The sequence below is a fragment of the Lolium perenne genome, chromosome 7, assembly GCF_019359855.2.
Source record: "Lolium perenne isolate Kyuss_39 chromosome 7, Kyuss_2.0, whole genome shotgun sequence".
NCBI lineage: Eukaryota > Viridiplantae > Streptophyta > Magnoliopsida > Poales > Poaceae > Lolium > Lolium perenne.
In genome coordinates this window covers 87728330-87739944 of record NC_067250.2, presented here as the reverse complement: position 1 = coordinate 87739944, position 11615 = coordinate 87728330, and the positions used below count along the sequence as shown (strand labels likewise).

Here is an 11615-nt window from a genome sequence, read left to right as displayed (position 1 = left end):
CGGCGACTCCTCCGGCCACGCCGACGCGTTCCAACGACTGCGCTTCAGCTGCTGGTCCGGCCTGGGATCCCTGGCCACCTTCACCACAGCCTCCTGCGCAGGCGACGACCTGGCCGCAGTTGCCGCAACCTGCCCTACCTCCTCCACCGCCGGTGTACCAGCTTCCATGGCTGATGCCGAAGTTCATCGACCTCGTCAGCGATGACGATCAGTAGGCAGTACCTACTTTTACCTAGCCTTTATGGCCTTTTTATGTTTTTTATTAATGTAAATTATGAGTTTTTGAATGGAAAAAAAAATATGCATCGTGCCGTTGGAGCCACCCAATGCAAACGGATGCGCGAACGATTTCCATCATTTACGTCGAAATACGTCGGCCAGTTGGAGATGGCCTAAAGCGATACAGCGATACTCGAGACTGGCTTTTCAGAACCTGCGTGCATGTGAACCCACTTTTTCAAAAGTGCGTTTGTGATGTAAAAACAAGGTTTAAAAATCCAAACACAAAATGAATGCAAAGATGATCTCAAACATGTGCCCTGGACATGAGTTTCGTGACGAAAAACCTTTTATTTTGCCTCGGCAAAAAAGTGAAATTTTGCAGGACTATATAGACGTATTTTATCTTTTTTAGATTCTGAAATAAAAAAATGGTTTCTCCGCGAAAACTTTCTACGCACACATGAATATGCATACGTACCCCGTTATTTTTATTTTAGAATTTTTTAACATTTGAAAAATGCATTTCCCACCTGGGTTCACGTGCACCCAGGTTCAACTGGGACTTTCCCCCCTCACTCACTCTATTATCTTCTCACCACTCTAGTATGCTGCTCCTCGCTCGACTCACCGCCGGTCACTACCCCACCGCTTGCTTCTCCGATGACCCCGTTGCCTTGTTGCTCTTCCCCACCCCAAGCCTCCTCCATTACTTACCTCACGCGGCATCACCCGAGTGCGGGAGACGATGGTGCTATAGGTGTATGGGGCGGCGGCCGCCGCACTTCCTTCCGCCTCCTCGAGTTGGGCATCCTCTGCGATGCGATAGGGAGGCTGCCGCCCGGCGGGCTGTCCGATGACCTGGCTCACCGTCGCCTTCGGCCCCCGCAGGTACCCCTGCTCGGTCAACTTCATCGACGGTGAGCCATCCGAGATCCCCATTTACCCCACTATTTTCTGACTTATAATTTCTTGGTAAAATGATGACGACTTGGCCAAGATTGAACAAGTTTGTGGATTCGGTGATGTTTGTGCTGGGGATCTTTCAGGAATTCTTGTGGGTCATATTTCCACTTCAATCGAAATGCACTTTGACTCATCATAATTTAGGCATGTTTATCCTTTTATATCTTTCAATTGTGTGTATGTGCTTAATTTGTAATATCAGGCTACGTTTGGCAGGTCATTTTTTTTTAAACCACAGTCTTGGAATACCACAGTTTCATATGCTATAACCATTCAATATCATAGTTTTAGAATACTACAATTTGTGCTAAAAATATTGTGTGTTGGGCAAGTGCAATATTCAACAAAGTATATTTCAGTCACTTTGTGATGATTATTAGTCAGCTCACTGTCAAAGATTTAAAACATCAAGCCTTTAGCTTGGCCGCTAACTTCTATATGTCAGTCAATCAACGAGATGCACATCATTTTGTACTCTGCTTGTACTACACTGTCCCAGCTCTCTTCCCTACACTCTTCCAGTCCCACCAAGCCCACGCCTAACATACAGTCTTCATCGCTGCATATCACGGTGATAGTGATACTCTTTTTTTATTTTTTATCATCGAGGCCATCACTGGTCTGCATATGATTTAAGCTCCACCAGTATAACAGAAAAAAAAGCGCCACAGCTTACGCCCGATTGAGAGTTCACATATCGGCATAGGGACTACTAAAAAGTTTCTGTCTATTCTTCCTGCAAGATTCATATGCGAGGAAATATAGATGTTGCTTGTCATGTAAAATGAAAATCTCTTCCCAGCTTGAAGGAAGACTTTAAGATGAAAGTCTCTTATCAGCTTTAGGACAATAATTCATGTAATAAGTAAAGAAGTAGTAATTTAATTTTGATGGAGCAGAAGAGCGCATATAATACTTTCCTGTAAAAATGAAAAATGTGATTCGTGTTATTGAAGGTTCAAGAAAGTAGAGTATTCAGTCGATGGTAAAAACAACAGATGCAGATACGTTTAGCTTCGTCTCAAACTTTGGTTTCAATCTTGATTTGGAGCTTTGAACAGTAATCTTGACAGATCACTTCACATGAAGATGGCATTGCAAGGCAAACCTAATTAAAAGGATTTTAAGTTTTGCTCGCTTGTATGCAGGATGTAAAATTTGGGATCCAAGGTTTTTGAAATCTACGAGGATTTTGGGCGTGCAAGAGTTTACAACCAATCAGGCAACAACTGGTCAGACTGTCTATGCTCCCTACCTACCTTATTTGCTAAGTATCTGTGGACTATCGTAGCATATATATACCTACTGAATGTGGTTACTATAATAAGTGCCGAACCATAGGAGTGTTCTGTTTCTCATTGGAGCAGGTTGCATTGATGCATATCAAGTTTATTTATCAATCCTACCTTTCTCATATGATGATGGATGAGCTCTTTTAACAAATACAACCCCTGAGTCATCTAAAATCAGTCTATTTTTTTTTAACTGCATGGACGTCCTGAAAATTATACCGCAATACTTTTAAAGCATAGTTTCCATAGGAATTGGCATATTCTGTTACCTTTCCTGCTGTCAGTCAAGTAGATGTTGGGTGAAACGTAGTGTCCATGGCCCATTGGAATTCGTCTGTAGCGTTTATCCGTACAGCCATGTTGAAACAATCCATGTCTATACCTTGTGTATCCTTTAGCATGTCTTTAGTTGTTTAAGTCTTAAACTAATTGAATAAGGCTTGGAGCTCTGAACCCATACTTCTGTATGAAACAAACCACAAAATTAACCATAGGGGAACAATGATAATTTAAACTAGTGCATCGTATATAATTAAATATCTTAGACAAATTGAACTTACTTCATGGCCTCCTCGTTGTCAATGGAGAGGATATAGTTCCAAAGTTTGGAAACTACATGGAAACTACATTCTTGTTGACCGGCATCTTCAAATTTGGTGCCGGGTCATTGGCTACCTCAGATGCTTGTGCTTGTGATACTTCAGTAGGCGGGGGATCATTCTTGTCCCAAATTATGACATCACTTTTATCTCCTTTGACGTCTGGCTAGCTGCTCATATTCTAGGGTTCCTTTTAAACCATTCAAAACAGACTCTAGCAGAATAATAGCTAAACTGCTTCCTAAATAGTTTGATACCCTTCAGCAAATTAGTTATTCGAATTAATAGCTGCATCATTGATCTTGATAGTAATATATTTCAGTCCCTGTGAAAATACCTGCGTTACATCAGGATTTCACAAAGAGTTGACTAAATCGCTGATTCTTTTTGAGCCAGTAGAAAACAAAAATGCTTGGAAGCAATGGTCATCACAATCAAAAGTGATGACACCTCGCAAATAATTAATTGCTTGCGGTTTCTTCAGGTAGGTGATGCATGTGATTTTTTCAATGTGAATTGTGAAATAACGCCACAATGCATTTTTGTAATTCTTGCGGAAATGAATTATTTAAATCTTGCATATGATGTATCAAATGGTAAAACAGAAGCTCATCATCAGTAATTTTTTGCAAGACAATAGAAGTCTCAATAGTTTATTATTTGTTTTACACGACATTTCTAAACTGTACGACCTTCTAGGAGAGGCAGTGATATATCAACAATTCATTTCTCTTGCAATATGTAGATCCAGCCTCAATGGTCCAAATGCTGCACTGGGACCGTCCTGATGGAAATTGTTGAATGCACATTAAAGATACAATACTTTGCGTCAATATCTACTCTGGTGAGATATCAATAACAATAGCAATGAAGACATTGTAAGGGGTAGGGACGAGAAGTATTTCTCACCATCGGTCAGTGAGGATGCCTCGGTAGATAACACCACCGCCATAAGAATTCCTAATATCTCTGATTTGTCCATAAATAATTCTTGCAGTTTTCTCCCGTGATCTGTTGTACATGTGCAACTCACGTTGTGGAATCTAAAACCACCGCCATAAGAAAGACAAATATGGGGGAAATTATTATCAATGAGCTGTCTAATGATCTCCCACACTTTGATGCAGGAGAGATTTCGCGGTTACCTGGTGATTGGTGGAGGCAAGCGGGAGCCGAGATAGCTGACAGTGCCATCACCCTCTCCGAGTTGGGCGGTCAAGAATGTATCGAGTGGCCATGGCGGCAGCTTCAGGACAGGTCACCTGTAAGGATCAAGCAGGGTAGGTCAGCTCTAGTGTTGATACGATGGTAATTGTGGACGTAATTTTTGGTCGAAATAATGGTGGTTGATGATGGCAATATGGGTAGGGCTCCCTCTGAAACCAAACGGCCAGAGAAAAACACGGGTGCGCACGACCGAATTCCACCCGATCCAGCAATCTCCAGAAATGTCGTCCATTTGGAGTTCACCGGCGGAGCCTTCCGGAACACGACAGTCTAGCCAGATCGTTAAAGACACGCAACCGACGGATCAACATCTTCGCGCGAATTAGAACCATAGGACAACCACCTTTATGCGGCCGGACTAGCAGCCCCCTCGCCGTAGCCCGGCTTCCGGTGAACGGAAGGAGCGGTCCAAACCCTATCGGCCCAGATCGAGCCCTAGGGATGGCCTCAGATCGGCACACGCGCAGATGGATCGGGGCAGGCGCCTCCGTGGATCGCGCCGCCGCCAGCCCACCATTGCGAACACCACCTCTGCCTCCTTCGCGCCTCGCTGCAGCGTGCCGGCGAGCGCCGCACAAGGCGAGCTCCACCGCCCCGCAGCCATGACTCCACCTGCGCCACCCAGAAGAACCCCTGCGCGATGGGGAATCGATGGGCCGCGCCATCCCCGCCCGCCGTCTTCGACAGCCAGAGGTGGCCGCCACCGCCGGGCAGCAGCCCTCGCGCACGAACGGCCCGAGAACAGGTGGCGGCAGCGGCCAGCGCGAACTTGATCTGCTGCTGGCGAGGAAGAAAGTCGCCTCCGGAGCCACCTCGCGCGAGCGGCCCGGGAGGTGCGGTGCGGTTAGTTCGCTATCCCTAAAATTGGTAATGTACCTATTTTTAGACAGAGGTCGCCGCTCAAAGTAGCCTGCCAAGAGAGCACGCACAAGTTCAGCGACGCGGCCCTTCGAAATCAAATGCGACCAATGCTAAGCCGTCTGTTGTTGACGGACGATTGGACATTTCTAAGCTCATGCTTACCGAGATGGGATGTCTAAGCACATGCTTACGCAGATGCGATCTGGATGTTGAAGGACGAGGGATACTGCCCCGATCGCGACTCCAAGCATTATTTCACAGTGAGCGTCAACTGGCAGATGCTACCGAGTAGCTTATGAGAGGTAGAGTATAGAAGGATTCGGGAACAAGATTGACACACAATGTACGTAGGATCGCTACATCTAACTACCAATCATAATATCATATGATTATTGATTGGTCTTACAAATAAGACGAAGGAAAAGATTGTCTCAAGGACTGACTAGGGTTACGGGTGTTTTAGTCTACTACGTATTGAAGTCACCATCTTAAACCCTTCGCAAGTGCAATCAACATTTCGGTGGGCCTATGCAAGTTCTTTTTTTATTTTGAGCTGAGCCTATGCAAGTTGGCTGTCCTGAATGGAATGGTGTACCCCGTAACGCATACCCCATCATCCCATCAATCTAGGTGGCATCCCCACTAATGGATGTGATCAAACATTGAGCGTTCAGCCACTGTAATGCAGGTGATCAAATATGGAGCGTTCGTTGTGATGCAGTGTATACTGAAACAGCGATTTGTCCCAACAGTCAACAGAGACAGTTTCGGTTGACCTGCTTCGCGCAGACAATCAATCAATCAGGTCCATGGTATTTGGGCAGAAACGAGATCGCACAATGGGAATTACAAGTGCAGATCGGAGTACAAGTCATAGGCAGCACGATCAACGAGCTGTCCCCCATTCCCCAACGATACAACAACGAACTGCACGCTGCAAATACCAGTCGACGCGCGGCGCGAAATGCACCGCCAAAGATAAACCTATCCTTCTAAAACAAAAGATAAACCTATCAATTCCCGTAACTCGTATTCCTACCGCGCACGCAGTTCACCACGACCGCACCGCCGGGCTCGCCTGGCCAACCGGCGGCAGCGGGGCCGGCACCAAGCAGTGCTGCGGCCACCGCCATAGGTACCCCTCGCCGAAGCCGGCAGGGACCGTCTGGGTCTGACGCTGGCCCGTCCCCTCCTCGACGTCCATCGCCACCGCTCCCTCCGCGTCCTGCTCCTCTCCGTCCACCGTCTCGGCAGCCGTGGACGCCTGATCCGGCTCTCCCGGCGCGGGCGCGGCAACCCAAGGGACCACGGCCAGGCCGGCGCCGCCCTCTTCCTGCGCGCGCGACAGAAGCGCCCGCACCGTGCAGCTGTCCGCCTCGCGCAGCATGCCACGGATCCACTCAGCGCCGGCGCTCACGGGCGCCCACGGCCGGATCCGCCATTTTCCGAGAAGGCCGAGCAGGCCGCCAGCTCCCGCGGCATCGACGGCCGGGTGGTGGTTGTACACCACCACCGCGCTCCCCCCTTCCGCGGCCCCGGGCGATGGCGCCGGTGGCTCCTCCCCCATCATCACGTCGCTCGCCGGCTCCGGCACATCGCTGCCCGTGCCGCCGGCACACTCCAGCCGCCTCATCTTGTTCGCGCGGCAGGAGATCGGAGCGCCGTCGACGTCGCCGTCGTCGGGCCACGCAAACAAGCCCGGCTCCTCCGCGCCCTTCCGCTTCAGCGCAACGCCGACGCCGGGGGCGTACTCCATGAGCACCACCATCACGACGAATTCACGATCGCTGTAAAGCTTCCCTGCCCACTCGCGCGCTAAATCGAACAGACAGCCGGTTGTGGTAGCGAGTGGAGCGTGTGATGGCGGGAGATATATGAGCTCGATTGGGAGGGGAGTGGAGTGGACAAGTGGAGGGAATTGAGAAGCGTGGAGAAGCTTCCGCCGGGCTCCGGAAGCCTCTGGAATCGTCGCCTGCTTTCCTGGATAAGGACATCCTGAGCGCGCGCGGGTGGGGTCAATTGGCAGATGTACGGAAATGCCCCTGAGATGAGGATTTTCTTTTTTTTTGAAACGTGAAAATATATTCCACTAAACCTGGTTGCAAGATCGCTAGCAACCAAAACAGATACAAACGCCGGAGCATCCTCCAGACAGATCAGGTTCTGCACGCCTACCATACTGAGCTATTGCATGGGCGGCCTTATTACAGGATCTACGGTAGAATTTAAACTCAAAAGCATCGAAGGCTAAGAGCATCTCCACTCGTCTCCCCGACGAGACCCCGAACGACGTTTTTTCCATCCGGACGGCGTAATTTGGCCCAGTCTCGCCCCCGGTTTCTCGTTTTCATCCGGATTTGGGCCTAAATTCATCCGGCGATCCCACGCTATCCCCGGCCCCCCGGGGAGCGCTCGGGGAGTCCGGACGAAACGAAAGCGCGGGAAACACCGAGGAAACTTCCCGCGCGTCTGGTGACCCCAACTTGTCGGCGAGAGAAACCGATCGTCGTCCTCATCGCATCGTCTTCCGCGCGTCGTAAAGCTCGCCGCCGGCTCGCATTCGCCGGCCACGCGGCGAGTTAATGTCGTCGTCTTCCGCGCACGCATCGTCTTCCACGCGCACTAAAGGCTGCCGCCGGTCAGCTCGCCGCGGACGCGTCGCATTCCACGCGTCATTAATCACCCGCGCCAGCCGCGCCTATATACGCCGGTCCGCTCGCCGCGAGGCGTACCCCGTGCTCCACTCTCCCTCCACTCTCCCGCTCCTCTCCCGCTGGCGTTCTACGACGACGACGGCGCAGCCAACAACGGCTTCCCCCGCCGGTCGCTCCACGCGTGGGAGGGGCACCTCCTCCACCAGGCGGGGTACCCCTGCCCGCCGGACACGAGGCTTCCCGGCGGCGGGTGGCGGCTTAGTGCTGGCGGCGTACCAATCTCGCCGCCGCCTCGGGGCCACGCCCTCGACGTCGCCATCGAGGAGGCGCGGATGACCTTGACGGACGAGGAGCGCGCCGAGCCACGCCACCACCCCGACAACTACACGGCGTGGAACTCGTACTTCCTGCGGCAGTGGGAGCGGGAGCTCGCCTCCTACGACGGCCCGCCGCCTCCGCCTCCGCGCAACAACGCCGCGGGCCGCCGACGTTGGTGGAGCGCGCCGGAAAGGACGCTGGCGAACGTCCTCGCGCACATCGAGGGCGGAAACTTCCCGGTGCTCACAATGCCCCCTCCATCGAGGGCATCGGCGAGCCGCCGCCGGGGAAACGTTCGGCAGCCACGGCGCATGGCCGCCGCTCGTCGTCTTCCGGATCGGCGCCTAGGTCATCCTTCGCGCCGGTGAAGAGGGGAGGAGGCGACGCCGCCTTCGACGCCGGTGCGCGTCAAGAAGGAGCGGCGTCTCCGCCGCCGACCGTAGGGCGTAGCAGCGGCGCCCTCGTCATCCGCGACCAACCCTCCCGCCCGGGCGAAGAGGAAGGCGCCGAAAAGGAGGACGCCGCGCCGCCGCCGCAAACAAAGCTCGCCGAGGAGGAGGCGAAGCGCGCGGAGGACGCCGCCGTGGCGGAGGCGATCGCCGTGTCGCTCAACGACCCGGTGCCCGCCGACAACGCCCTCCCCGAGGATGCCACCCTTGCGTGGTCCGTGCAAGCCTGGGAGCACGAGGAGGCGGGGCGCAGCCGGCGGCCGCCGGACCCGGCCGCCGCACGCCGACTCGCCGCCCGCGCCGCTCCAACCGCCGCCGACGACGCCGCGCGCTACCGCCGTCTCGCGACACCTCCATCCGGCGTCGTTGTCCCCGTCGTCGACCTCGAGTCCTCGGACGACGAATGGTACAAGCCATCCCCGGGTGGGGAGACGCCGGCCGTGGCGCAGCGCCAAAGCCGCGCCGCCGAAGGTCGAGGACGACGGCTCCGACGACGGCGGCGACGACTACACGGTGTTCTACCGCCGTTTGGGCATGTAGAGCGCCGTGTTTTAAAATTAGCATTTGAATTCCCCTAGCCGAATTCGAAATATAGTCGAATTCGGCCTCTATGTATTAACTCCGCCCGTTTTAGTCTAAATATCATTAAATTTAGTCTATATTCGCCCGAATTTAGCCGAAATTTATCAAGTTTCCGTTTTTCAAAATCACATCGTCGTCTTCGCCTGGGCACGCGGCTGGGAAACTACTCCTCCCCACGCCAAATCTTTCTCCAATCCGGACGAAAATTTCGCCGGATTTGGGCGTGGGGAGCGCCAACGAGTGGGGATGCTCTAACATACACGAACTCCATGACGCCCGTTCCAGCAGCTAAGAAGCTGCCATCGCCCGCCCGAGCAATGAAGCCCCACACACTACAGTTTGTCTCCTTGCAGAACGCAGCATCCACATTCACCTTGATGAAGTCTGTGTCTGGTAGTTCTCATCTGTCATCCACAGCCTGCGTAGCTTGCACCTGCGTCTCTTGTTGGCAGAACTTCAAGAGGTTCTTGCGGATTCTGAAACAGATGTCATCCGTCAAGGCCATCTTTTCCCCAGCGTTTGCTTTGTTCCTTGTTGTCCACCAATCCCAGAGTAGGATGATAGGAAGTAAACTCTTCTCTTTCGGCAGTGAGAGTATGTTGTCAGTCACCTATTTCGCATTGGTACATTCGCACAACGACAAACGCAGGTCCTCGCAGTCAAGAGCCTGCCAGACTAGCTTAACCGCTTTGCATCGAAGAAAGTGTAATATGTCCCCCATCTTCATCTTGCTGCCAGCACACAGGGCACCTGGTGTCGAGTTCAACCTTTTTGCGTTTGATATTGAGCTTTGTAGGAAGGCTATTGTGTGAAACCTCCAGAGGAAGATGAGGACCCGCCCTGGCAGCTTCTGGTTCCAAGTGCTCCTCCATGTTTGATGTTGTACCAGGGGGCCTGCCGAAGAGCTGGCATTTCGGCTGAGGACGTCGTCACACAAGTTCACCCCTAGCTGATATGCTGATTTCACTGTAAAGGTCCCCTTATTGTCATAGTGTCATGCTATCGTGTCTTCCATCTCTGGTCGTATCGGGATCATCAAGATCTCCTTCACATCATCCATATTGAAATGATCCCGGAGTAGCTCCTCATCCCATTGGTCTATTACAGGGTTTATGAGATCACTCACCCATGTGACTATGGATTGACCGCGGTAGGAGCTAGGGCACCGAGTTGTGCCTCTCGGTAGCCAGGGATCTTCCCAAACTGCGATAGAATCTCTGTTTCCCACCCACCAGATGATGCCCTCCTTCATCAGCTCACAACCTTTAAGGATGCTTCTCCAGGTGTACGACATTCCCTGCTTCGGCCTAGCCTCCAGGATGGAGCTCTGAGGGAAATATTTTGCCTTAAGAATGGTTGCACACAAAGACTCCCGGCATTTCAGCAGACGCCAGCTCTGCCGCGCCAGCATGGCGAGGTTGAAAATATGTAAGTCTCTAAAGCCCAGGCCCCTGGCCCTCTTGTTGCGCGACAGCTTCTCCCAACTCAGCCAATGGCATTTATTCTTCCCCTCTTGCTGATCCCACCAATAGCGACAAATCATAGCACTAATCTCCTCACACAGAGCTTTCGTCAAGTCGAAACATGACATTGCATAACTAGGGATGGCCTGTGCAATCGCCTTTATAAGGATTTCTTTGCCCGCTTTAGAGAGGAGCTTCTCCTTCCATCCTTGTATACGTCTCCAGATTTTCTTCTTTATGTACTCGAACTCCTTCTTCTTCGATGCCCCCAAATGTACAGGTAGACCAAGATATCTTTGATTCATTGACTCTCTTGGTATACCTAAAGCACACAAGACTGCTATCTTAGTTCTGTGTCTGGTACCCTTGCTGAAAAAAGCCAAGCTCTTCTCCTTATTTATCATCTGACCCGATTGTGCTTCATACAATGCCAGGATCTCTTGCAGCTTCTGGGCACTTGCTTGCGCGTGGCGGGGCTTGCAACGGCGCCATAAAAGTAGCTTCTTGTGACGGTAAAGCACACGTCCGTTGGGAACCCCAAGAGGAAAGTATGATGCGTACAGCAGCGAGTTTTCCCTCAGTAAGAAACCAAGGTTATCGAACTAGTAAGAGATGAAGGCCACGTGAAGGTTGTTGGTAAAGGAGTGTAGTGTATTAGGTGTGTTGGGGACACAAGAGACTTCTTGTATCGTAATTGAAGGGTTGCTTGAGAGGGACAACTTTGACCTCTACCTCCCTGAGTTCGATAAACCTTGGGTGATTCACTTAAGGAAAACTTGCTGCTGTTCTACAAACCTCTGCTCTTGGAGGCCCAACACTGTCTACAGGAATAGAAGCGTGCGTAGACATCAGCCTCCAACTTTTTCATGACATCCTCAAGAGAGATTTCAATTTTAGCTTCATTAACAGGTGGTATTCCGACTAGACTCTCAATAATGCAACTAGCTTCTAAAGCAGGAGTACCTAGGAAATTACCCCCTGCAAG

At 51.6% G+C, this 11615-nt stretch overlaps 2 protein-coding genes and 1 long non-coding RNA gene across 4 annotated transcripts; 1 reads left to right on the top strand and 2 right to left on the bottom strand.

Annotated features, from left to right (window-relative positions):
- The first annotated feature begins 796 nt into the window (after nucleotides 1-796).
- Nucleotides 797-4461, top strand: LOC127316745 (uncharacterized). Of its 2 annotated transcripts, none has more exons than XR_007860607.2 (3): nucleotides 797-1139; nucleotides 2334-3920; nucleotides 4204-4461. XR_007860607.2 is itself a non-coding variant. In XM_051347212.2 (3 exons), the coding sequence occupies exons 1-3, from the start codon at nucleotides 1076-1078 to the stop codon at nucleotides 4386-4388; spliced, it is 333 nt and encodes a 110-aa protein (XP_051203172.1). In that variant the 5' UTR covers nucleotides 798-1075; the 3' UTR covers nucleotides 4389-4461. The 2 variants fall into 2 exon arrangements, 1 of the variants encoding a protein (XP_051203172.1); XM_051347212.2 differs by having other exon boundaries at nucleotides 798-1139; nucleotides 2334-2417.
- Nucleotides 1535-2881, bottom strand: LOC127316746 (uncharacterized). Its single transcript, XR_007860608.2, has 2 exons — nucleotides 2747-2881; nucleotides 1535-2105 (listed from the first exon to the last, which is right to left on the bottom strand). It is a non-coding gene; the product is annotated as an uncharacterized lncRNA (long non-coding RNA).
- Nucleotides 4462-5957: 1496 nt separating the features above from the next.
- LOC127316744 (uncharacterized) lies at nucleotides 5958-7027 on the bottom strand. The gene has a single exon (XM_051347211.2). The coding sequence runs from the start codon at nucleotides 6930-6932 to the stop codon at nucleotides 6216-6218; it is 717 nt and encodes a 238-aa protein (XP_051203171.1). The 5' UTR covers nucleotides 6933-7027; the 3' UTR covers nucleotides 5958-6215.
- Between the last annotated feature and the right edge of the window lie 4588 nt (nucleotides 7028-11615).